The sequence below is a fragment of the Rana temporaria genome, chromosome 10 (assembly GCF_905171775.1).
Source record: "Rana temporaria chromosome 10, aRanTem1.1, whole genome shotgun sequence".
NCBI classification, from domain to species: Eukaryota; Metazoa; Chordata; class Amphibia; order Anura; family Ranidae; genus Rana; species Rana temporaria.
The window spans coordinates 93,838,398-93,864,983 of NC_053498.1; the positions used below are offsets into that span (position 1 = coordinate 93,838,398).

At 44.3% G+C, this 26,586-nt stretch overlaps 1 protein-coding gene across 7 annotated transcripts in view; it reads right to left on the reverse strand.

Annotated features, from left to right (window-relative positions):
• The window catches only part of LOC120915320 (serine/threonine-protein kinase BRSK2-like), a 375,368-nt gene that overhangs the window by 149,129 nt on the left and 199,653 nt on the right, over nucleotides 1-26,586 (reverse strand). For all 7 annotated transcript variants that reach the window (XM_040325720.1, XM_040325719.1, XM_040325718.1 and 4 more), the window contains exons 2-3: nucleotides 25,669-25,763; nucleotides 9,395-9,480 (exon numbers count right to left, since the gene is read on the reverse strand). In XM_040325720.1, the coding sequence (XP_040181654.1) occupies nucleotides 9,395-9,480; nucleotides 25,669-25,763 (181 nt within the window). The remainder of the gene's footprint in view (nucleotides 1-9,394; nucleotides 9,481-25,668; nucleotides 25,764-26,586) is intronic.

Consider the following 26,586-nt stretch of genomic DNA (forward strand, 5'->3'; position numbering starts at 1 on the left):
AATTCTGTCTTGTGGCCTGAAGAAACAACCTTCAAAACCCATCTGTAGGAAGTGTGAGCAAGCCAGTGATCTCTGAAAAACAGAAGGTGTTGTCCCCACCTTGAGGTGTTGTGGTGGAGGTACACCTTCATGCCGAATATGTTTTTTCAGCAGGCTTGGAGGCCTTGGGCTGCCAATGATGGCGGTGGAGGAGATAGAAGGCTTGGTGTACTTTGGTGGTCCTTAGGGGAGGAACCTTGGCCAAAAAAGACATTTGTGAGCAGAGAAGGAAGGACCTGCCTTGCAACAGCAATCCATAGGATTTCGGGTCTGGGGTAGAAAGCTTCACTTGCTCCGGTGACATTCTTAATGATGTCATTCAGGGACATGCTGAATAGACATTTGCCCACATTTCTGCAAGGATCTTATACCGCCCCCGTTTTAATTACCTGAGCCCGTTCACCTGCTGCTCTCGCCCCCAATGTCGTCTTCCCCGCTTAGCCTGGCCGTTGATTGGCTAGAGTGGATGGATTGAAAGCAGCGCAGCCATTGGCTTGTGCTGCTGTCAATCACATCCAATGACATGGCTCACCGGGGGGCGGGCCCGAGTGATACAGTGAGCGGCTATAGCTGCCGGCTGTATCACGGGAGCGCGGCCACAAGAACTAACCACCATGCGAGAGAGCTCGCATGAAGGTGTTTAGTTCTTGCAGGGAGGAGCCGAGACAGCCGCTGAGGGACCCCAGAAAACCAGGTTCAGGGCCACTCTGTGCAAAACGAGCTGCACAGGGGAGGTAAGGATATTATGTTTGTTATTTTAAAAAAAAATTGCCTTTACAACCCCTTTAAGAGCTCACTTTGTTCCCTGCCAGGCCTACTGCCTGGCGATTGGCTAAGCTTCCTAGAAAAGCCCCCCTAACCTCTGCCCTCCAGCCTTCAGAATGTCCTCCAACTTACCAGAACCAGGGGAGGCACCAGAGAGCAGAATGTATGAGTCACCCAGCCCTGAACTACAGTATAATAAATCTTGACTCAATTACAGACTCTTTTAGATTTTTTTTAAATAACAAACATGTTATACTTACCTCCACTGTGCAGCTCATTTTGCACAGAGTGTCCCCAAATCTGGTCTTTTGGGGTTCCTCGGCGGCTATCTCGGCTCCTGCCCGCAAGAACTCAACACCTTCATGCGAGCTTGCTCGCATGGTGTTGAGTTCCTGTGGGCGCGCTCCCGTGATACAGCCAGCGGCTATTGCCACGCATTGTATCACTCGGCCCCGCCCCCGACACGCCGCATAATTGGATGTGATTGACAGCAGTGCGAGCCTATGGCTGCGCTGCTTTCAATCCATCCAATGTAGCCAATCAACGGCCAGGCTCAGAAACGAGGAGGATGACGGCGCGAGCGCGGGACTTTCGAGGACTTAGGTAAGAAATAGGATGCATTAAGGTGAAAAAACATTTACCTTTACAACCCCTTTAAGCATGAGTCAGGCACAAATTTCCCTGCACTCACACTAGTATCACACTAGAGGGTGCTACACTGCAATGTTGAGAAAAACTTCCCTTTTTCAGCATTAATAGCTCTTCATTGTATGTGATTATGTCCAGACTCCCCACAGGCCTAAACTTCGGGGAGAAAAGGTCAGTACTGAAGCCTGCTGTAATGGGGTAATAGCTAGAATATAAAGCCTCTTCCTATACCCTCCTTATCCTTTCAGTGGGTGGGGACCCCACTGCAAGGACATTTTTGTGTTCCAGATAGGGTGCCCACGTGTCCCGGATTGCCCGGGACTGTCCCACAATTGACATGTCTGTCCTGGGTCCCTGGCACCTTCATTCCGGGACAATACAATGTCCCGGAATGAAATACAGGACACAGCCACCCCCTACTAATAAATACATTTCCAGAACTGGTTGCTAGGGCCAGCGCTGCCTGACAATTTACTCTCAGACAGTGAGACCGGGAGCAAGGCCTGTGCCTAGTGCAGCACTGCTGTCCCCACCCACCTTGGCACTTCCTCCTTCTCCGGCACCCAGTGGCAAGCAGCAGGGACTGGTGTGATCTTCACTCTCCAGATAGTGACGCCACTCATTTCCTTCTATGCACGTGGCTCATGTAGAGGGAGTGAGAGCACCACTGCATCTGGTGGCAAGTGGCACATTCACCTGACAAATAACTTAAATTCCCCATCAACCCTGATACTACATTTTCCCCTGCCCCCCTCATCTTTTTTTGGTGAAGGTGAGAGAGGGGGTGTGTCCCTGAATGGCAGTTTGGAAATGTGGTCACCCTAGTTCCAGAGTTCAGCTTTAATAAAGACACACATATTGATTTACACAGAACATCATTAATGTATTACCTGATTCAAATGCACCACCAATGACTGAATCTAGTGTTATATATTACAAGAACAATGTACACACATATTTATTGCAATATCTCATCTGGACAGGATCATCTGAGTTCCATGGCATTACGCAGAAGTCATTAATCTCCTAATGTCTCCCTCCTTTCCTACATTTGCAAGCATCAATCAAAGCAGTATTATTTTTTTTTGCCTGACAGTTTCACGATTATATGCAGAATAGGTTCCAGTTACTTCACGGCCAACAAGCCTAGACAATATATTTTACATATTACACGTCTGCCCTTTAGGTTATTGGTATTTATAGGAACAGTCTGGGTCATAAATGTGTCCTTTATTTTTCCCCTTTGTTGAAATCTATCATTAAGCAAATGTCTCAGCCTGAACAGACCCTATACATGGGCATAGAGGGCTGGTAGTATCCCTTAGGGGCATTTTTGTTTTGAAAAATGAAGGCCGCTGCTAATACAGAAAAAGGTATAACACAAACATCTTACGGTAAATAGGCCTTTTATATCTGTTTAGCGCAGTGGTCTCCAAACTGCGTCCCTTTGCCTGCCTTTATCTGGTCCTTGGGGATTTCTCCCACAGATACAAAGCTCCATTCCTCCCACTGATATAAATGTTAAAATAATATAATAATAATGGGGCACTACTTCTTCCACTGACTCTGACAATGGGGCACTATTCCTCACACTGACACCAATGATGGGGCACTATTCCTTTTACTGACACCAATGATGGGGCACTATTCCTTTCACTGACACCAACAATGGGGCACCATTCCTTTCACTGACACCAACAATGGGGCACTATTCCTTTCACTGACACCAAGGATGGGGCATTATTCCTCCCACTAACACCAATGATGGGGCACTATTTCTTCTACTGACACCAAAGATGGGGCGCTATTCCTTCCACTGGCACCAACGATGGGGCACTATTTATTCTACTGACACCAAAGATGGGACGCTATTCCTTCCACTGGCACCAACTATGAGGCACTATTCCCTCCACTGATACCAATGATGGGGTACTATTCCTCCCACTGTCACTAACAATGGAGCACTATTCCTTCCACTGACACCAACGATAAGGCATTATTTTTTCCACTACACCAATGATGGGGCGCTATTCCTTCCACTGACACCAATAATGGGGCATTATTCCTTTCACTGACACCAATAATAGGGCATTATTCCTTTCACTGACACCAACGGTGGGGTGGCTCTCTGGGGACCCTGATGTAAGGGGGGCTTTCTGGGGACCCTAATGTTAGGGGGGCTCTCTGGGCACCCTGATGTAAGGGGGGCTCTCTGGAGACCTTGATTTAAGGGGGGACTCTCTGGGGACCCTGATGTAAGGGGGAGGCTCTCTGGGACCCTGATGTAGGTGAGGGTGGCTCTCTGGGGACCTTGATGTAAGGGGGGTTCTCTGGGGACCTTGATGTAAGAGGGGACTCTCTGGGGACCCTGATGTAAGGGGGAGGCTCTCTGGGACCCTGATGTAGGTGATGGCGGATCTCTGGGGACCCTGATGTAAGGAGGGGCTCTCTGGGGACCCTGATGTAAGGAGGAGGCTCTCTGGGACCCTGATGTAGGTGAGAGTGGCTGTCTGGGGACCCTGATGTAAGGGGGGCTCTCTGGGGACCCTGATGTAAGGAGGGGATCTCTGGGGACCCTGATGTAAGGGGGGAGGCTCTCTGGGGACCCTGGTGAAAGGGACGGCTCTCTAGGGACTCTGATGTAAGGAGGAGGCTTTTTTTGCGCAATTGCGTATAGTTTATACACTGTTTTTGTGCGCGTTTGCAAAATTAAAGAGGGCCGGTCTGGATGAAGTCCAGGGCAAAATTTTTGTCTTGTTTTAGGATGTGTGGGTGAAGGGGACGGTAAATATGTAATTTACCGGCCCCTTCCCTTTCTGATGGAACATTGTGAGTTATCGGTAATACGTGTTTGAGCTTTGGGGTGCACACCCTAATGCAATAGGCTGCGCACACCTATGGGGGTGAGTATATGTGCGACTGCAGGACGGGGAATGCCTCAGCCCAAAAATGTTGCCAATTACAGGAAGAGCACACAAACCTCATGGCTACTGATTAGACAATAAAGTGGCAGGGATGAGTCCACATTGGACTCTATTAGCACAACATGAAAGTTATAAACAGACTTAGAATATCAAGCATGCCATTGCAAAAACGAAGTGACACTAGGGTTGCCACTTGTCCGGGATTCATCCGGACAGTCCGGATTTTGAATCGTGTGTTTGGGTTTCGGACCACCTGAAACCCCAGACACAATATTCAGAATGGACTGTGGCTCACCAAGTACCACAACCGCTGAGTGCATAGGTGTGCACATGGGCCCCATCCCCCTACAAGGACAGGAGAGGAGAGAGGGCTTGATTTGCTCCTCCTCCTACCCCTACACTCTATCTGCCCACCCACACTCCAATGCCCAGTGTTCTGGGCCTCAGGATAGGAGTGTGTGGGCTGGAAGTTAAAAGCTCAGCAACCGGCAGATACATCATGGAAAAAGGTGTCAAGTCCTGAGCCTCCATCCTCGGGTGAGTGAGCTCACCATCTGATGTCTTTGACTGAAGTCTCCCCCCTCCCTCCCATCTCTCTCCTGTCTCCAAGCGAGTGAGTACACTAAGGTAAGAGGGGCTCAGATGTAAGGGGTACTCTGTGTACTCTGATGCACGGGGGGCTTTGGGAACCCTTACACCAGAGCCCACAGCGTTCCCCTTATAAATAAAATTGTACAGTGTGTGGCTAAAGTGTTCGGTTTTGGCTTGAAGAAAAGGTGGCAACCACAGGTGTCATCACACTTCCATTTAATAGTGCCAATCCATGAAAGTCATGCAAAATAAAAAGGAGGAGGGGTGTGTTTATTAATAACAGCAGTACCTCTTGCTTACAGAATTATCATTACAGCTATAGAAAGAATACATCTAAACCAAGGCTTCTCTTCAGTATGAAGAAATCTGTACTTGTATCAAAAGAAATGTGCAACTGAAAATCTGCAATGTTCTGTGCTCTCAATGAATAACATTTCCATGTCCTTAGATGACCATGCCCAGAGCCTTCCCCATGCAGCAGCATGCCATCTGAAAAAGAATCCAGCCAAAACAGACTAGGCGAAATGCGAGGAGACACTATACAATGCCTTTGACAGAAAGTGTTTGTTACTGAGAACCTGAATACAGAAGAGACCTGATTTGATACAATTTTTGATGATTGCCATTTTGAATCTGACATCTCAGGTATCAGTAAAGGCCAATTCACAACAGTTCTTTACAGTAGCATGCATTAAATACACGCATTTACCGTGCACAGTTCCTTTTATATGACATCTCAATGTGCCTAGACAGCACACTGAAACCCACTTGCTTCACAGAGTACCACAAATGCTCTGCAAAAAACAAAAAGTGGTGCAGCATCCACATGAACTGTAGCACAACTCTGTAACATTAAAGTGGTTGTAAAATCCCAAATCCTGGAAGCTCCTCTGTTACAAAAAGGTATACTGTGCAGAAGCTATTTTCTTTTTCTTTTTTTTTTCATCAAAATACCTTCTTTCAGCGCACCGTTTTGTACTCAGGTGACCTCCTGGCTTTCAGCTTTCCCAATCTGAGAACTACAGTGGGAGGGGCTGAGATTCCCCATTGACAGCGGCGCTCTGAAAAAAGGTATTGCCCTGCATTATTTTTAAAACACAGATATTGTACAGTATATCCTTCTGTAAAATAGGGGCTTCCAGGATTTGGGATTCGTGATTTTACAATTACGACCATGGCAGTGGGAGAGGAGGGGCAGGGAGATGGCTGACACACAGACTCCTGAGCTGACAGGCAAGGAGGGAGGATGAGAGAGAGAGAGAGACTGCCGGATGACGGAGGCACGTAAACTGACTATGGCATCATGGATCAGCAGCCATGATTACCGTGGTCAGCATACTAAGGGGGACACAGGAACTGGCAAGATCATCCAGGAATTTTACAGCACAGAAAGGGATAAATTATACCACACAAGCACTATGTTGTACAATGCCTTGAACAAAGTATTCATACCCCTTGAAATTTGCACATAATTGTGAAGTGGAAGGGAAATAATAAATGTTTTTACATTTTTTTTTTACAAATAAAGATGTCAAAAGTATGGCGTGCATTTGTATTCCGCCTCCCTGAGTCAATACTTTGTAGAACCACCTTTCTCTGCAATTACAGCTGCAAGCCTTTTTGGAGATGTCTCTACCAGCTTTACACATCTAGTGAGTGAAATGTTTGCCCATTCTTCTTTGCAAAATAGCTCAAGCTCTGTCAGATTGGATGGAGAGGGGCAGATCCACAGAGATCTGCACCCGCGCAGCGTATCAGAGATACGCTACGCTGCCGTACCTTACCTGGCTTTAGTTCGAATCCTTAAAGATTTTGCGCCGTAAGTTACGGCGGCATAGTCTATCTCTGGCGGCGTAATGGCGTGTAATTCAAATCGGCAATTAGGGGGCATGTTTCATTTAAATGAAGCGCGTCCCCGCGTCAAATGAACTGCGCATGCGCCATCCCTAAATTTCCCGCCATGCATTGCGCTAAATGACGTCGCAAGGACGTCATTTTTTTTTAACATAGACGTGAATTACGCAAAAAATTCAAATGAAACGCGGGAACGACGCCCATACTTAACATGGTAAGTCTAACTATACGCCGCAAAACAGCAGCTTTAACTATACGCGGGAAAAAGGCAACTAGAGACGACGTAAGAGAATGCGACGGCCGCACGTACGTTCGTGGATCGTCGGAAATAGCTAATTTGCATACTCGACGCGGAAAACGATGAGAACTCCACCCAGCGGACGCCGAAGTATTGCATCTAAGATCCGAAGGCGTACGAAGCCATACGCCTGTCGGATCTAACCCAGATGCCGTCGTATCTTGTTTTGAGGATTCAAACCAAAGATACGACGTGGGAAATTTGAAAGTACGCCGGCCTATCAGTAGATACGCCGGCGTACTCTCTTTGTGGATCAGCCCCAGAGTGTCTGTGAAGAGCAATTTTCAAGTCTTGCCACAGGTTCTCAATTGGATTTAGGTCTGGATTTTGACTGGGACATTCTCATGCACCGTACACATGAACGGTTTTCCCGTCTGAAAAAGTCAGATGAGAGCTTTTGGCCGGGAATCCCAGCCGTGTGTATGCTCCATCGGACTTTTTCCAACAGGAAAACTGCCGGAAAAACAAAAGAGGCTGGCAAGGCTTCACTGCCGGTTTTCCTTACAGGCAATGGCGGTGGTAACACCGAGAGCCGATGGAACCATCGGCAGGGGTGCTGACATTGCTGAATTCCAGGACAGGTAAGTGTCCTAGTATTAAAATTCAGAAGCTTTTTTGCTGGGGAAGAGGAACTCCGCTTTAAGTGACTAAGGAATGCAGCTCTATTCAGACTTAGAAAGTGCAGTTCTCCGACCAGTCTTGTTGTCATTACAGAGGGGAAATGGAGGACCAGTCTGTAGATTACCCATTTAAAGTGTTACTAAACCCAGGAACCTGCATTCACTATATCTGGTCTCCCACAGTACACAGAACATGGAACCTTTTCTCATCAGCAGTATATAACAGTCTTGTGACTTCTATCAGTGTCCAGCCGAGCACTGGTTAAAGCTTGTAGGGGGAGTTTTTATTCTCCTCTGACTGTCTTACGAGGCTTCAGGACCCCTGACCCTCTGTCTGGACAGTGCTGTTTGGCCCTGTGCTGATTAGATTAAACCCCTTAGGTTCCACAGTGAGTATAAAAGCATGCTTTACTGCACATACAGGGCCAGATTCACAGAAGAGATACAACGGCGTTTCTCTGAAACGCCGTCGTATCTCTCAGAGTATCTATGCGACTGATTCATAGAATCAGTTACGCATAGATAGCCCTTAGATCCGACAGGTGTAATTGTCTTACACCGTCGGATCTTAGGATGCAGTACCTCGGCCGCCGCTGGGTGGAGTTTGCGTCGTATTTCAGCATCGGGTATGCAAATTAGGTTTTACGGCGATCCACAACGGTTTTTCGCGTTCGTTACGTCGTTGCTAGTCTAGTTTCCCGTCGCAAAGTTAGTCGTCGTTTTACCTGCCCTAACTTTACACAGCCCATGTTAAACTATGGCCGTCGTTCCCGCGTCGAATTTCAAAAAAAAATTTTCTTGCGTAAGACGTCCGGGAATGCGAAAGTACGCTACGCACGTCGCTGTTCGAAAAAATGACGTCACTTCGCGCAAAGCACGGCGGGAATTTCAAAACGGAGCATGCGCAGTAGGTCCGGCGCGGGAGCGCGCCTAATTTAAATGGCACACGCCCCTTTGAATTACGCGGGCTTACGCCGGAGGCCACCGGCGTAAGTTTTCACGCAAGTGCTTGGTGAATCATGCACTTGCGATGAAAACTTGCGGCGGTGTAATGTATATACGATACGTTACGCCGCCGCGATTCTACGTGAATCTGGCCCACAGACTGATTTTACTGTAGTGGGTTTTGTAACACTTTAAATTGGGGCTTATGCTGCAGAATCATACAAGTATTATTATTGAGCCCCAGAGTTTAGCTGCTTTCTGGGGATGGGGGGTATTTAATAACAACGCAGTGAACTTTTAAAATCATATCCTATCTGGATTTATGTATATTATTATCCATATATGTTGTTTTGTTAATACAGCCATACAAATAAAATACGTATTTACCTGTAACCACAAGTCATATACATAATAGCATACATTGAGAAAGCACCAGTTTTGGCAGGCCAAGTTTCCTCTGAAATACTTTTTAATATTTTATGTAAGCCTCACAAAAGAAGAACAAACGGTTATGATATGTTTCTGTAACCCAGCAAAGCATTAAAAGCAAGATGCTTGTGATTTACATAACATCCAGATTACTAAGCAAAGCTCAGAAGTAGCGGCTGCCCAAAGCAGTGACAATGCATGCACTTCTCTCATGCCAAGGAATACAGATGCCCAAAGCTCCGCAAGCTGGTGGAAGCAAGGGAATGTCTGTAAATACCTACAAATATTTCTTATTTTCATAGACATCATGCAGCTTGAGAACGTGGGGATGCTCAATCAGCTTCAGGATAGCAATCTCTCTTTCCACCTGCCGGAGAAAAATTGAAACACATAGGTCAATATAAAAGAACTTGTACGAGGAAATGTAAAAAAAAAAAAAATTCACCAATGTTTCTTGCGTGTTGCAAAATGTGTTCATTATTAACTGTAGAAGAGAGCAGAAATCCTATACACACTTATGTACTGTATTTTATGCAATAAAAAGTAATAAACATGGGCCAGATTCACAAAAGAGATACGCCGGCGTATCTCCTGATACGCCGTCGTATCTCTGAGTCCAGCCGGTCGTATCTATGCGCCTGATTCATAGAATCAGGTTACGCATAGATAGCCCTAAGATCCGACAGGTGTAAGTGACTTACACCGTCGGATCTTAGGCTGCAATTCTAGGCCAGCCGCTAGGTGGCGATTCCATTGCGGTCGGCGTAGAATATGCAAATGACTAGTTACGTCGATTCACGAACATCCGCTTTGCCCGTCGCTCTAAATTTATGTCGTTTCCGTAGAGATACGTTGCGTAAAACTAAGCATGCCCTCTAGGTGGTCTAACCAATATTAAGTATGGCCGTCGTTCCCGCGTCAAATTTTTAAATTTCACGTCGTTTGCGTAAGTTGTCCGTGAATGGCGCTGGACGCCATTTACGTTAACGTCGAAACCAATGACGTCCTTGCGACGTCATTTAGGGCAATGCACGTTGGGAAATTTTAGGGACGGAGCATGCGCAGTACTAATTTAAATGGTGCCCGCCCCATTTGAATTAGGCGGGCTTGCGCCGGGCGGATTTACGCTACGCCGCCGCAAGTTTACAGGTAAGTGCTTTGTGAATCAGGCACTTACGCTGTAAACTTGCGGCGGTGTAACGTAAATGGGATACGTTACGCCGCCGCAGCGTAACGTATTTGTATGTGAATCTGGCCCCATATTTATAATAAAATGCGATCTGATGTTAAAAATTATAAAACACACAAACAAAATACATAAATAAATACGGTAGGTAAAAGGCATTTAAAAAATGTTCAATGTGCTTTTTAAACAGATAGGATGATCACAGCTAAATCTATTCTGTGGGCTTGGTTACTGAACTTTGTCTGGAAAACTCCCATGGAAGTAAAGTTGGAACATTTCTTAGTAAAGTGCCCAAAAAATTGTCCTATGTAATGAAATGCATTGTCCAGCAGATTCACCAATATATGACCCTACTTAAAAGCTTACAAAGATAAAGTGTTATGCACCAACAGAAACCTTTGTATGGAAATCAAATAATCTTTCTATGAAATGTTATTAATCTAATTATAGTTACATAAATAGTAAGGTTGGACAAAAAAAGAAGAAAAAAATGCCAGATGCTCATCAAACACAGTTTCTCTTGAAACAATTCCCTGAAATAAAATGTTACCATATTTTTAATGGTTATAACTTTAGATATGACTATTGTGAAAAAAAACCCACATTTTTAATATTATATTATTATTTCTGCAATTGCCACCTTATGCCCCTTTCACACAGGCGCCTCCGCCGGATAGACTCCGCTTGCTGAGCATGGGATCCATCTGCTGATTCCCGCTGAGCAGGTGGATGACAGATCCGTCTCCGCTCACTGTGCCTTTCCTAGTCAATGACTAATACGGGGAAACACTGCGTCGGTTGGAGCTATAGGACCTGACGTCACCACGCCCCAGCTGGCTGGCTTGAGCCGCGGCTGTGAGTCTCGTTTGAAATGTTTTCTGCTAAATGTTTTTAAGATGTGAGTTGCCCAGCATATGGAATAAAGGGATTTTTTCATGAAATCTACTGCACTATGAGGTGCTTTTTCTTCCTCTTTTAAATCACCCAGTCACGCTCTCCTCTATGGGGAAATCGTGTTAAAACTAACCGCCTGTCCGTTTTCATCCGATTATACTGTATCTGATCCAATCCGCCAGACAGGTGGAAAACAAGACCACCATCTATCTGGATTTTGCGGACAGGATCGGATAGTGGTAGATGTCGCAACATTAGAAAGAAGGAACCGCCGCTCCAGATGATGTATCTCAGTGGTGAATAAAATAGCCCAAAATCCAGTGGGTGCAGGCAATGCACAGAGCATAAATGGGAGGAAAGAAATTTTGGACAGCCGCACTCCAATAAAAGGTAAAAAGGTGGTGCCTTTTATTCTGGTAAAAAATACTACAAAAGCAAAAAAAACAGCAAATAGTGGGGTAAACCTGGAATGCTGCAGTTACGTACAGTTACATCTCTTTGCCTACAGCGGCCACTCGTCTGCAGTACATTGGTGGGTGGGAAGTGGTTAACCAGAGAGTGAAAACAGACAACAATAAGGCACTGACAGAGGTTCTAGCCTTTCCCTATTTTACTTTTAAAACTTTTTTTATTTCTGCCGGTGATGCTGTTGGAGATTTTCCCTCTCTTCCTGTCTGATAAAAAAGGTTATTCCCGGGGCAGAAAATGAGAGGAAATCATCCTGGACCCAGGAGAGCAGTAAAACTGTGACATGAGTTCTAATCCTTTTCCATGTTATCCAAATAAAAAAATATAAATAAAATTGGACTACAGATATACTTTAAGGCCGCGTACACATGATCAGTCCATCCGAAGAAAACGGACTGAAGGACAGTTGTCTTAAGTTAACCGATGAAGCTGACTGATGGTCCGTCACGCCTACACACCATAGGTTAAATAACCGATCGTGTCAGAACGCGGTGACGTAAAACACAACGACGAAGTTCAATGCTTCCAAGCATGCGTCGACTTGATTCTGAGCATGCGTGGATTTTTAACCGATGGTTGTGCGTACTAACAATAGTTTTTTTTTCCCATCGGTTAGGAAACCATCGGTTAAATTTAAAGCAAGTTGGCTTTTTTTTAACCGATGGTTAAATAACCTATGGGGCCCCACACACGAGCGGTTTTGACCGATGAAAACAGTCCATCAGACCGTTGTCCTCTGGTTAACCTATCGTGTGTACGAGGCCTAAGATTTACTGTAGGCTTTTCTGGTGTTCCTGCCAAAGTGCAGGTATAAAGGGAATGTATACCTGTAACCATTTCAATGATTTTATTAGATAAATATGTAAAGCAGATCAACTTCATGTAAATTATCTGATAATATGTTCTAATGTTTTAAAAACTTTGTTTCTTGGTATAATTTGTAATCATGTCTACACACAGGGGCAGCCATATTTACTCAGAACAATTAGTAATGAGGATGTGAAAAAGGGAACCAAGCAGGAAAATGGGCAATTTAGTGACCCAGCAGCAGAAATTGGGCTTGTTCATCATTTTAGAAGAACAGGTGACACCATTTTCCGAAAGCAGCTTTTAACTGCAAACCCCCAAAGCAGTTGATGCAGTGGTAGGGCGAAGCTGACATGGAAGAGTACGGTGTTAACAGAAGCAAACAGCATGGGCCAAACCTAGAAAGAAATAAAGCTTCAGGCTATTAAAAGGAACAGATGGCCAAAATCTGCAGAGGTCCTATGATTCTCAATGGAATTAAAGGGGACTATGCATTTCCATATACAATCACCATGATTTAAAGGGGTTGTAAAGGTTTGTTTTTTATTTTCTAAATAAGCTAGTGCATTGTTGGTTCACTTACCTTTTCCTTCGAATTCCCTTCTAAATGTTTTTTTTCTTTGTCTGAATTTCTCACTTCCTGTTTCTCCTCAGTAAGCCTGCCCCCATCATCCGAGCTGTTCTGGTTGGGTTGTCCCAGAAAAGTATTAGAGGGGAAATATTCCAATGGGGACACCAGTTCTGTTGACCTGGAGGTCCCCAAGAAATTCCCTTAATTTGCAGGGATTCCCTCTCTCTTCCTGTTTGGCTATGGGACAGGAAGTTAAAGCGGAGTTCCGCCAATTTTTTTTTCCAGACAGTTAGCTGCTACAAATACTGCAGCTGCTGACTTTTAAAATATGGACACTTACCTGTGTTGGGCTCCCACGTTGTCGGCAACCAAAGCCGATCTGTCCCTTGACTCTTGGATGCTGACACCGCCATCTTCGGTAAGGGAATCAGGAAGTGAAGCCGCAAGTTGGTTCCCTACTGCACAGTCGCGTTATGCTATTTGAATGGTCCCAGCTGTCTTCTGAAACCTGTGTTTCTCCCAGAAGATATGGGGGGGCGGTATATGGCATAGATATCTGCGGATAATGCGACTATCTATGCCCGAAAGTGGGACAAAATACCTGCATTACACAGGTATCTGCTCCCCTTTCCCCCCTGAAAGGTGCCAAATGTGACACCGGGGGGGGTTCCAAAAAGCGGAACTTCAATTTTAGGGTGGAACTCCGCTTTAAGGTAGATCTTTGAAATGGGACACAAATGGTGTAAAAATCTCTGACGGGTTTTAACCCTCCCTTGCTCTATCCAAAATGCAAAAAAAAATTGCCTAAAGTTTTACTTTAAGGATTTGGTTTAATGAAAATCTATCATTATAATGTTTACAGTTCTGACCCCTACAAAGTACATGTAGTAATCTGTCCCATGTTTCTAAGTGCTTTCTAACCATGGATCTGACCTGCCCCCCTCCCCTTCTGCTGCAGCCGATCTAACAACAGCTATGATGGAGATGGTTGATTCAAAGCTGCAGCTTGTCTTAGCTGTGAGCTCTTTCCCAAGACAAGCAACGGCAAGATGAATGCAGAGGCTGACACATCCCTCCCTCCCTCCCGCTGTATTCCTCTTGTCGTTGTTTGTCTTGAAAAAGTGATCATAACCAAGACACGCTGGAGCTGTTAATCAGCCATCCCCTTCATAGCTGTTGTCAACTTAGCTGGGGTAGAAGGTGGTGGTAGGGTGAAGCTTCTTAGGCCTCACAACTGGGGTTAGAAAGCACTTAGATGCAATGGACAAAGTAGTACGTGTATGGACATATCTATCAAAATATAATGATACATTTTCTTTAATTTATTTTGTTTTCAGCCTTTGTCAACTTTTCAATAGGTTTGAAACGGTTAAAACACCTGGCAGGTTTTTCTTGCTGTCTGTGTCCCCGCTGGGTAGATTCGCCTTCTTTGTTTGTCCTGGTATCCACTGTCCCCAGAACAGAAGTGATAGCAAATTCAACATTGTACACTTATGACTAGAAGAGAAGAGCGGAAATCTTCTAGTGGGGACACTGGTTACAACTGTCTTTTTTTTTTTTCCAAATATCTCCAAATGATACATACAGCAAAAGTAAAACCAGATAGGGATTTTAACCATTCGCCACTCTATCCAAAAAAAAAAAGCTATGGCTTTGGATATACTTTGATGCCTTTTATGGTTTAATACTTTAATGACTGCCTACAGTTATCTTTTTCATGCAAGCACTGTGTAGCTTTTTAAACGTTACGCAGTGAATATGTAGATCTTGTATAGATAAAAGAAGGTTTGGCATATATAAACTGACTTGCCCTTAAGAAAATATATTGATAGTGATGTGTCAGATGTCATATATGACCTTAAATCTGAAATTTGCTCCGCTCTATTACCGTCAGCTAACACTCTCAGCTCCATTCTGGAGCTATTGGTAGGAACCAGTCATTGTAACATTTTATGTTATATCCTAAACACTTACACCGGGCTTTTAGGGCTGACATTTAGAATTCTGTTTCATAATACAGCATCAAACACATTAGGTATGTGTAATGCCGCGTGCACACGATCGGAATTTCCGTCAAGAAAACCGTGGACTTTTTTCCGATGGAATGTTGGCTCAAACTTGTGCTGCATACACACTATCACACTAATGTTGTCGGAAATTCCGAACGTCAAGAACACGGTGACTGCTTTTGGTAAAAAAACATCCTTGCAGTGTCCCCATGACCCCGTTCAATGTGAATGCCTGTTTACAGGACCTACTGGGCCTTCACACCAATATCTCTCCTTCACTTACAAATTGCTTCTACTGAAGCCGTTCCAAATCCAGCTCTGATTTGTCCTGCCCCCTGATCTACATAAAGGGCCCCGGACCATGGATTCCAATGGGGGGGGGTGTTTTTTTAAAGCATGCCAGAGGCTGTAATAGACTTCAAAAAAGGGTGGGCTCGGGGAGCAAAGCACTGCACTCTGCACCCACCCAGTTGTGTGACAATAGCGAATAAGAATTCGCTATTGCCACACTGATCCTCTTTCCGGCCAATCAGGAAGCGGGTCTTGAGACCTGTCACCTGATTGGATAAAAGGACAGGCGATCCTATTGGTCACCTAGGAGGAGGGAGGAAACGCACGGCGTAAGCCGTCGTGATGCAGAGGAGGAGGAGAGGACACAGGAGCCACTGCTTGCCGCCTGCGGACACAGGGGCCGATGCCCACCACCTGCCGACACAGGAGCCGCTGCCCTCCCGCAACCTAGATGGGGTAAATGACAGGCTAGATGGCCAACTGACTGACCTACCTAAAGCAGGCTGGGGAGTGCCACCGGCTGACCTGAGGGGGGCATGCGGGTTTATTGTTTGCCGCCCCCCAAAAAACAAAAAAACTCCAGCCGCTACTGCTCTCTACAGTGAGTCATCTATCAGTAATGGGTAGAAGAAGTCTGGCTTTAAAATTGTCACCCCCTGGTACAAGAACCCCTAACAACACTGTGTTCCATTTACCCATGTCAGGGATGTAGCTCGGCTCCAGGAAACATGCTTCTCATTTCTGGGCCTGTTCAGCTCTACAAGCCATTAAGATACAAGTCTTCTGCACTCACTCAGAAATTTACTGACCATCCTGTCCTGAAAAGGCCTGCATTTTTGGTTTTAATAATAAAATACATTTGCCTCCTAATGCGCACAAAAATCGTTGTGGTAAACATGGTCAATGCAGCATGCTCTTGTATTCCTAACTATGGAAGTGCCCTTGTCCACCCTGAATAGAAATGGCTCAGTCACACTGAAGATATCAAATAATGGAAGATCTTACCAGCTCTCACCTGAGCACGCACCACAGCACGACTTGGGGCAACTTACAAGGCAGCCTTAAGTCGCCTCCAGGACAGGAGGCTTTCCAGTGGCCAATCAACAATCAGCTCTGTGGGAGAGAGGGGTTTACCTGAGAAAACAATTTTCTCTTCCTGTATTGTTGCTTCAGTTAAGACAGGGGATCCGACTTAGAGGTGACTTCTATTGAAATCAATGGGTACAAGTTGCCTACAAGTCGCCTAGAAGTCGATTTGAAGTAGTACAGGAACCTTTTCTGAAGTCGGAGCGACTTCAGTAGTGTACATTAAGACGGCTCCATTCCCTTACATTGACTTTCTCAACCGCACGACTTGGGTCGACTTCAAGTCGGATCCCAAGTCGCCTCTGTGTGAACCGGCTCTAAAGCCTACCCTCTTTTCAGCCGTGCACATGCTTCATGTGGGCAACAAAATGTTAAGGGAACAAACCCAAAATGTGAAACAAGTATTGTACTCCTGTAGGCCTTTCTTAAACTTGCGTTTGGGTTGCGGTAAAAACACAATGCTGAGCCACAAGTGTAACCAGCCCTTACTGGGGAATACAAACAATTCCTTTCCAGCGCAATGTCACCCAACTCCTCTCTGGCTCTCCCTATGCCACACCAAACAATGCTCAGTTTGTTTCTACTTATGTTTAAAATTGTAGCGTTTGATATTCCCTAAAAATAAGTGGTACACCCCACTTTCCCATTGCAATACTTCTTTGTTATATATGTAATTGACAGACTCAGAAACCACTTTGGTTTTTTACACCATTTTATTTGTGCAATTTCCTCTTATATAACATTTCAACAATGCTTCTTTTGTACAGTTTGAAAACTGTACCATTTTTTAATTCTACTTTGAAATTTAAGATGATAAAGGAGTGTACAATGGCCAGCAGCAGGACATTTAAAATAAGGGAGAATTGTCTAAAATGTACCGTGGAAAATGAGCCCAGGTACGTGCTTTGCTACAAGAATTGGGAGACCACAGAATTTCATATTGTGAGGAATGCAGTTCTCAAGTTGTGCTGTAAAAATCTTTTTAAAACTCAATACAAATATTAATAAAAGGTAAAAAAAGAGATCACTGATGTCATGGCAGTATAAAACTAGCCAGCAGCAAGATCATTTTAAATAGCAAGGCTAGGCCCAAATTTACAAGACAAGGAGCACAGGCTGGGGCTTTGCTACTAGAATTAAAGTGGTTGTTAACCCACTTCTTTCAAATCCTCCCATCCCCTCTGAACCATAATAAGTGTCCCTGTGCCTGTGTATTGTAAAAAATCTGCCGGATTGTACCTATATAATCTTGTCCTCTCAGCTCTCTTCTCTCTCGGCTCACAGTTCCAGTGGGCGGGGCCGAGCCCTCCTGCTGACATCATTCGGGAAGGAGTGAGAGAAGGGAGAGAGAGAGCCAACTGTCAGATGAGCGCTGGGAGCCATGGTCATATAGGTAGAAGCACTGTGCTGTATAACATGCTTTAAGGAAACAGAATCTGTTTGTTTTTTGGAGGTTAACAAACACTTTAAGACACTGTGTAAGATACAGCAGTGTAACACTGGCCAGCAGTAGGACAGTTAATCAGGGATGGGACAATAGACCAAATTGTACTAGAGACACAGGGGCAGATTCACGTACAGCCATGCAAAATTGTGCGGGCGTAACGTATCTGATTTACGTTACGCCTCCGCAACTTACACAGGCAAGTGCTTTATTCTCAAAGCACTTGCTCCGTAAGTTGCGGCGGCGTAGCGTAAATCACTCGGTGGAATTCAAATTCCGCGGGTAGGGGGCGTGTATCATTTAAATGAAGCGCGTCCCCACGCCGAACGAACTGCGCATGCGTCGTCCGTAAAATATCCCAGTGTGCATTGCTCCAAATGACGTCGCAAGGACGTCATTGGTTTCGACGTGAACGTAAATGACGTCCAGCCCCATTCACGGACAACTTATGCAAACGACGTAACTTTTTAAAATTTTGACGCGGGAACGACGGCCATACTTAACATTGGCTGCGCCTCATATAACAGGGGCAACTTTACGCCGGCAAAAGCCTAACGTGAACGTCGTAACTTTACTGCGTCGGCCGCGCGTATGTTCGGGAATTCGCGTATCTAGCTAATTTGCATACTCGACGCGGAATTCGACTGAAGCGCCACCTAGCGGTCAAAAAAAATTGCAGTTAAGATCCGACGGCGTAAGAGACTTACGCCTGTCGGATCTAATGGATATCTATGCGTAACTGATTCTAAGAATCAGGCGCATAGATACGACCGCGCTACGCAGAGATACGACGGCGTATCTGGAGATACGCCGTCGTATCTCGGTTGAGAATCTGGGCCAAAGGGTATAAGCAGGTGTTTTACTAGAAAAAATAAAATACTGTCAGCAGCAGGACAGTTTTACTAGGGATAATAGGTCTAACTTGTGCTTGCCTAACTTTTATTTTATATAAGTAAAAGGGGATGTAGTGAATTTAGTAGTGTTTTAGTGAATTTTGTAGTGTTTTTCATATTTCAAATGATGTACTTGCTGGGATACCACCAAGGGCAGATGGTCAGTCACAAATGATTGCTCTGCTTTGAGCACCACAAACTTAAAAAAGGCCCCATCAACATAAATAAAAAATAAAATGCAAAAAGAAATTAAACCATAACACTCCATTACAACAGAAAACTACAAAAATACTAACCCTTTCTTTAAAAAGCTTTACAGTAATAAAAAAAAAATACTATGGATAAGACAACAGCTAAAAGTGACTGCTGACCTCAAATGAACTGCAAAATAGAATTAAGAGCAAAAAAGCCCCTAATAATGGGAACGGACATAGCAGAAAAAGGGTTGATTGCACAAAGATCTAACATACAGTCTTCTAACTGACCGTAATCACTTCCTATGCAGTTTGTCAGCTTTCCCTATGCTTTCCTTACAATTTGTATTACTTCAGCCACTTGAGCTAGGGAAGGTAACCCTTCATCACAAGGGCATTTTTTGCTTTTCAACACTGCGCTGTTTTACCTGCCAATTGCTTGGTCATGCAACACTGCACCCCCATTAAAATGTTTATCTTTTTTTTTCACACAAATAGAGCTTTCTTTTGGTGGTATTTTATAACCAATTTTTTTTTTGTGATATAAAAAACAGAACATTTTGGAACAAAAAAAAACAACAACAATATTTTCTACTTTCTGTTGTAAAACATATACAATAAAAAAATGTCTTCATAAATTCAGGCCAAAATGTATTCTGCATGCCTTTGGTAAAAAAAAAATCCAATAAGTGTATATTAATTGGTTTGTGTAAAAGTTATCGCATCTACAAACTATGGTATATATACTGGAATTTACACTGCTGTGACACTATATAGGCAATGGCAGTGATCAGCGGCATATATTGGAACTGTGCGGTGAGCAATGTGGCACTAGCTGACGCTGGCTGGGAGGTACACTTACTGACACTGACATTAATAGTTACACAAGTACAGTGATCAGTGCTAATTTGGTACACTGTCACTGTACTAATGACACTGGCTGGGAAGGGGTTAACATCTGGGGGCCATCAACGGGCTAACTGTGTGACTAACAATATGTAATGTGTGCTGCTTTTACTTAACTGTCTACTTTTTCTCCCTGCAACAGACAGATCGCTGTTCACAGAACACAGAGTTCTGTGTTTTTGTAAACACAAAGCTCGGTTTGTGATTAGTCCAAGCTGATCAGTTGACTTCAGCCAAAATCAGCCCAAATTATTGGCTATAATCAGCTACCAAACTTGTGTGCAATCACAGCACGGGCCGGCAGAAGGCGCACACTCCAAAACCGGAGAAAAAGGCTGCGAAGTACAGGTACGAGATGCACTAATGTGGATGGACAGCAAGCGGTTAACTACAGCTGCTCTGTGCTCCACCCCTTTTTTTATAGGGAGGGGGCTGGCTTAACCAGGTGGAGTTGGGTTGCTTCTATTCCCACTGAGCACCTTTCAAGTCCTTCCTAGCCCCCCCCCCCCCTCTATCCTTCTCTTCTTTTGAGACACTGTTAGGTAGATTCAGAAAGAGTTAGTCAGTAGATAAGCCAACCTAACTCCGAATCTACGCCGCCGTATGCTTAAGCGTATGCTCAAACAGAGATACGCTTAAACAAAGCTAAGATAGGACGGCTTGCGCCGTTCTATCTTAGCTTGCAATTTTTCGGATGGCCGCTAGGTGGCGCTTCCATTGCGGCCGGCGTAGATTATGTAAATGAGCCTGTACGCCGATTCCCGAACGTACGCCAGCCCGCCGCAGTCAAATTACGTCGTTTTCGTAAGGCCTTAGGCGGCCTAAAGTTATTCCACCTATGAGGTGGTATAAAAATGTTAAAGTATGGCCGCCGTTCCCGCCGCGAGGTTCGAATTTTTTACGTCGTTTGCGTAAGTCGTCCGGGAATCGGGAGTTACGTCGTTTACGTCCAAGTTGAAATCAACAGGCCCGTACGGCGTACTTAGCCGCAATGTGCACTGGGAAATGTAGGCGCCCGGCGCATGCGCAGTAGCAAGAAACGTAAAAAAACGTGAGGTCAAGCCTCATTTCCATACAACACGCCCCCCTCCAAACAATTTGAATTAGGCGCCCTTACGCCCGCTCGTTTTAGGCTACGCCGCCGTAGATTAGCAGGTAAGTTGATTTAGAATCATTACTAGCCTAGCTAATTTACGGCGGCATAGCCTTAAAAGGCTACGCTACGCCGCCCTAAAGTTAATCCTATCTACCTGAATCTACCTATGAGTCTCCAAACACATGTCACTCCAAGCAGAAAACAATTAACCACAGAAACCTTTGCCACGTTAATCCTTCACTTTTCTACTCTGCAACTGGCCACCTCCATGACACAATCTCACCCTTGTCTTGCACTAACCTGGCCATGTCTTTCTGCAACAGTTCACTTTCATTAACACTGGATTCTCTTGCTCCTCTCACTAAACAAAGTATCAGGCCCCAACTATTACAACCTTGGCAGATTGACACCAGAAATCTTTAGAGACTTAGCAGCGCTCTGGAATAATTGTGGCATAAAACCAAATCCCGGCAAGCATTCACCCTATATAAATCTGCCTTCCTAAAATACAATTCCTCCTTCCATGCTGCCAAACAAGCCTACTTTGTCACAGCCATTAATACTCTGTCCTCTAGTCCTCGTCGTCTCTTCTCTATTTTTAACTTTCTCCACCCAGTAACTCGCTCACTGCTCACGAGAGTGCCAATCATTTCAAAAACAAGATTGAAGCAATTTGTGGACGCATTTCCACTGCATAGCCATCTATCTCAATAACCCTGTACAAAACCACATTCAACACTTTCTTTTTTTGACCTTGCTACTACCGAAGAAGTCGTTAAGGTTTTCTCAGAAGCCCGCCTTACCATCTGTCCCTCAGGCCTCGTACACACGACCGAGTTTCTCGGCAAAAACCAGCAAGAAACTTGCTGGGAGATATTTTTTTGCAGAGTAAACCGGTCGTGTGTACATTTTCATTGAGGAAACTGTCGAGAAACTCGACGAGCCAAAAAGAGAGCAAGTTCTCTATTTCCTTGACGGGAATGGAGAAAATTGGCTTGTCGAGTTCCTCGACAGCCTAACAAGGAACTCGACGAGGAAAACGATGTGTTTCGCCCGTCGAGTTTCTCGGTCGTGTGTACGAGGCTTCACAACTACTACGGTCATCTTCTTCTTCTATCCTATGCTTCCTCATGCACATCTTTAAACTCTCCCTCTCCACTAGCACCTTCCCCTCACCGTTAAAATATGCACTAATCACCCCCATACTTAAAAAGCCCTCACTGGACCCCACCAGCCTGAACAACTTCAATGTTCACCAGCCTGAATCAAAACATTTAGAACACTTAGGGGGTTATTTACGAAAGGCAAATCCACTTTGTACTACAAGTGCAATTTTAAGCGCACTTTGCACTTGTAGTTTGTACTTGTAGTTCAAAGTGGATTTTCCTTTCGTAAATAACCCCCTTAGTCTGCAACCGTTTAAGCTTCTACTTCACTGACAACAACCTTTTTGACCCCTTACAGTCTGGCTTTTGCTTACTACACTCCACTGAAACTGCCTTACTGAAACTCACTACGTAATGATCTACGAACTCCTAAAATAAATGGCTACTACTCCATACTCATACTACTAGACCTCTCTGCCTCCTTTGATACTGTTGACCATCCTCTCCTCCTAAAAAAAACTCCACTATCTTGGCCTTCAAGACTCTGCTCTCTCCTGGTTCTCCTCCTACCTTTCACAACTCTCCTTCAGTAATACCTATAACTCTCTGTTTCCTCCTCTCCACTTCCTCTTTCTATAGGGGTACCCCAAGGTTTTCTCCTCAGACCCTTTCTCTTCTCCATATACACCTCCTCCCTTGGTCACTTGACAAACTCTAATGGCTTCCAGTACAGTACCATCTCTATGCTGATGACACACATATCTATCTCTCTACTCCTCACCTCACCCCTTCAGTCTTCTCTCCTATTACTAACTTGTTAATTGACATATTAGCATGGATGTCACACCACTTCCTCAAATTCAATTGTTGTAAAATTGAGCTCATAATTTTTCCTCAGGCCTGTGCCCCTTCCCCTGACTTCTCCATAAAGATCAGTAATACAACTTCTCTTCAGGGAGGCCTATCCTGCCTTCAGCTAACAACCGAATCTTCTACTTCTGTCATCAGTTCATCCCTCACAGTTACTACCTTTTTTTCACCAACCCCTCCCTATTAAAATGTAAGCTCGAAGGAGCATGGCCCTCCTAACCCTTTTGTATTACTATATTGTCTCCCTTTATATTGTAAAGTACTGCGCAAACTGTTGGCGCTATATAAATCCTGTGTAATAATAATAATATGCCTGCTGGTCATAGTTCAAAGACTATTCAGTGCATTATGGCTTAAAAGAACATTCTGGATGAATCTGAACATAGATTTGCAAGGTCTGTGAATATTTAACCAGCAAGATTTGCCTTGAACCCAAACCTTTTCCCTACCCAGCACTTGTTGAAATAATAAATGTTGCATTTTCTGAAATATTTGCCTTGCTCCTGGTGCTGTCCCCCACAGACTCACAAAACCATGGTCCAACACCTGTCCATTTCTGGGTAGAATAATGCCCAGGTAAATATTGAATAATTGAGTTTCAGGGTAAGGCCCTATCAACAATGTTGTTGATGCTTTCTTTTGAATGCATGTTTTAGGGTTTGAATAAAATAAGGGGTTACCTGTGAAGCCTCGTACACACGACCAAGAAACTCAACGGGCGAAACACATCGTTTTGCTCGTCGAGTTCCTTGTTAGGCTGTCGAGGATCTCGGCGAGCCAAATTTCCCCATTCCCGTAGAGGAAAAAGAAGACATGCTCTCTTTTTGGCTCGACCAGATCCTCGACAGTTTCCTCGTCGAAAAGTGTACACACGACCGGTTTCCTCGGCAAAAAAACAAGTTTCTTGCTGCTTTTTGCCGAGAAACTCGGTCGTGTGTACGAGGCCTAAGGCTTCATTCAGACGAGGCGAACTCCGTCGATACGAAGTCCGCCAGCTCAGCGGAAGATCTCTCCAGCATGTCCGTTTCCATCAGATCTCACGATCTGCCATGGATGGATGGCGACGTATCACCATACGTCTGATTTTAGCGAATCGGATCGGGTCGGATGTCAGCAGACATGTCACCGCTGACATCCGACGCTCCATTGGCTTGCATTGAGCGGCCGTTCAAGTCCACCGACAAAACTGACAGGCGGACCTGAATGGTCCAACCATGTGAAAGAGGCCTAAGAGTCACTGTAATGGCCCGTACACAATCCAAAAATCGGATAACAGATCGTCGTTTTTTTTTTTGTATACTAGTCTCATATCAAAAATGTAGAGGTTACTAAAGTGATGAAAATTCACGTACAACAGAATAAAAAATCTGAACTGATGTCATGTGTATTTCTATTGTATTTTCGGATGACAACTACACTGGTTAAACAAAAATCATACAATCTGTACAATCTGGTATCGTACGAGAACATTTTTAGTGTTTGTCCTATCGGATAATATCGGATGAAGTGTCATGATCGGCTCTCGAAAGCTCTGTACTAGCGATCCGATTATTGTAAGATCGATTCGAAAGTGGTATTTTTTGTCCGATTTTTGGATCGTGTGTAAGGGTCATAAGGTTTAGATAGGATCATGTACAGTACTGTGTATGTTCCCCAATTTTTGGAGTCAAAACTAATTTTCAGTAATATGCAACAATCTGGAAGGATAAGATCAATCATTTATCAAATAAAACCAAGGGAAACCATTTATAGTAACAACAACACAAAGTTTAAAAAAATATTGGGTCACTATTGCTGAATGTGGATTATACACAAACATGTTCAAATAACCTCTAAGCAGTGAGAGTAAATGAAAACTGATACACGGGGGAGATTTACTAAAACTGGTGCAGCTCTGCATAGTAACCAATCAGCATCTAGGTTTTAGCCCCCACTCACATTAGGCCGATTTGACATGTCAAATAGCCGCCTATTGCCAGCAACGACACCGTTCAAATCGGTGCACTGATTCCCAAAGGTAGTTCCTGCACTACATTTGGCGAATTCGGAGGCGATTTCTATAGACATCTGTGAAGAAACCCGCACAGATGTCTCTGAAATCGCTCCCGAAGTCGGAGTGAAATGTGGGTTTGAAATCGTGCGAATTTACACAATTTCAAACCCACCTTCAGTGTGAGCCCAGGCTTATTGTCAAAGCTTAAAGGGGTTGTAAAGGTAAATGTTTTTTCACCTTAATGCATCCTAAGCTCGCTCGCATGAAGGTGGAAAGCTCTTGCGAGGAGGAGCCGAGACAGCCGCCGAGGGACCCCAGAAGACAGGGTTCGGGGACACTCTGTGCAAAACGAGCTGCACAGTGGAGGTAAGTTATTAAGTTATCTTTGTTATTTTACAAAAAAAATTAAAAATTACTTTAGTGTTCCTTTAATAGAACAGGCTGAAGTTAGAAGCAGATTGTTGCTATGCACAGCAGCACCAGATTCTGTGTGCACCAGTTTTAGTAAATAACCCCCATAGAGACTGCATACACAAGAAGATGTGATCACTAAGCAACTAGACTTCCCATCCTGTCCAACTGATATTCAAGCGAACGCCCTACAGATTGCTGACAGCAAAGTTGTTTTGATCAGCGAATTATTTCTAAAATGATGGACACTTGCTTTTTAATCAAATGCTATAGTACTATTTGATAAGTCTAATATAGAATGTGGAAAATGCATGCTCAGCAGTGACCTACCTTCATTAAGACAGACTCTGAAAGCTTTTCTCGGTTTACAATCTTTATTGCCACTTTCTGTCCCGTTATGCAGTGTACACCTAGTTTAACCAAACCTGTAAAGACAAAGGACATAGGCAATTTAAAACAGAATGTCTGGAATCTAATTAAGAGTTTTTTCATTGTCCTTGTAGTCAGAGGGTATATATGCATAAAAATTCACTATGAAGATCTCAATCAAGCTTTAACACGTATAGTTTTAAAACAAATTGTAAACGGAAACTTTGATTAAAATAATGATTAGTGAATGAAAGTCTATGTTGCCAAGTTACATTGGTAATCAGGTTAAAAAGAAAGACACAAGTTCATCCAGTTAATCTAATGTTCAGACACTTCCTGTCAATTTTTTTCTTATTCAAAAACAACAATCATGTTATACCTACCTGCTCTGCGCAATGGTTTTGATCCTTCTCTTCTCGGGTCCCCAGCCAGCGCTCCTGGCCCCTCCCTCCTGGCGAGTACCCGCATAACAAGCAGCTTGCTATAGGGTCATCAGAGCTGAACCACGGCTCTGTGTGTCCATTCACCCCCTTTCTCTCCTCATTGGCTCACTGGCTTTGAAGAAAGGAGTAACCGCTCAGGTGTAGTAGATGAACCTCCTCACTGGATCCAAAACCACGGGTGCTGGCAATGCAAATGATAATGCAGGAATACGAAGGAAGGTTTGGACAGCCGCACTCCAAAAAATGTTCCTTTCATTGAAAAAAAAAAATCACAAAAATACATGCCACAGCAAAAAAACAGATGAAAGCTGACGCGTTTCACACTGTAACTCAGTACTTAATCAAGCAAGCTATGATTAAGCACTGAGTTACAGCGTGAAACGCGTCAGCTTTCATCTGTTTTTTTGCTGCTGTCTCAGCCAATGAGGAGGGAGAG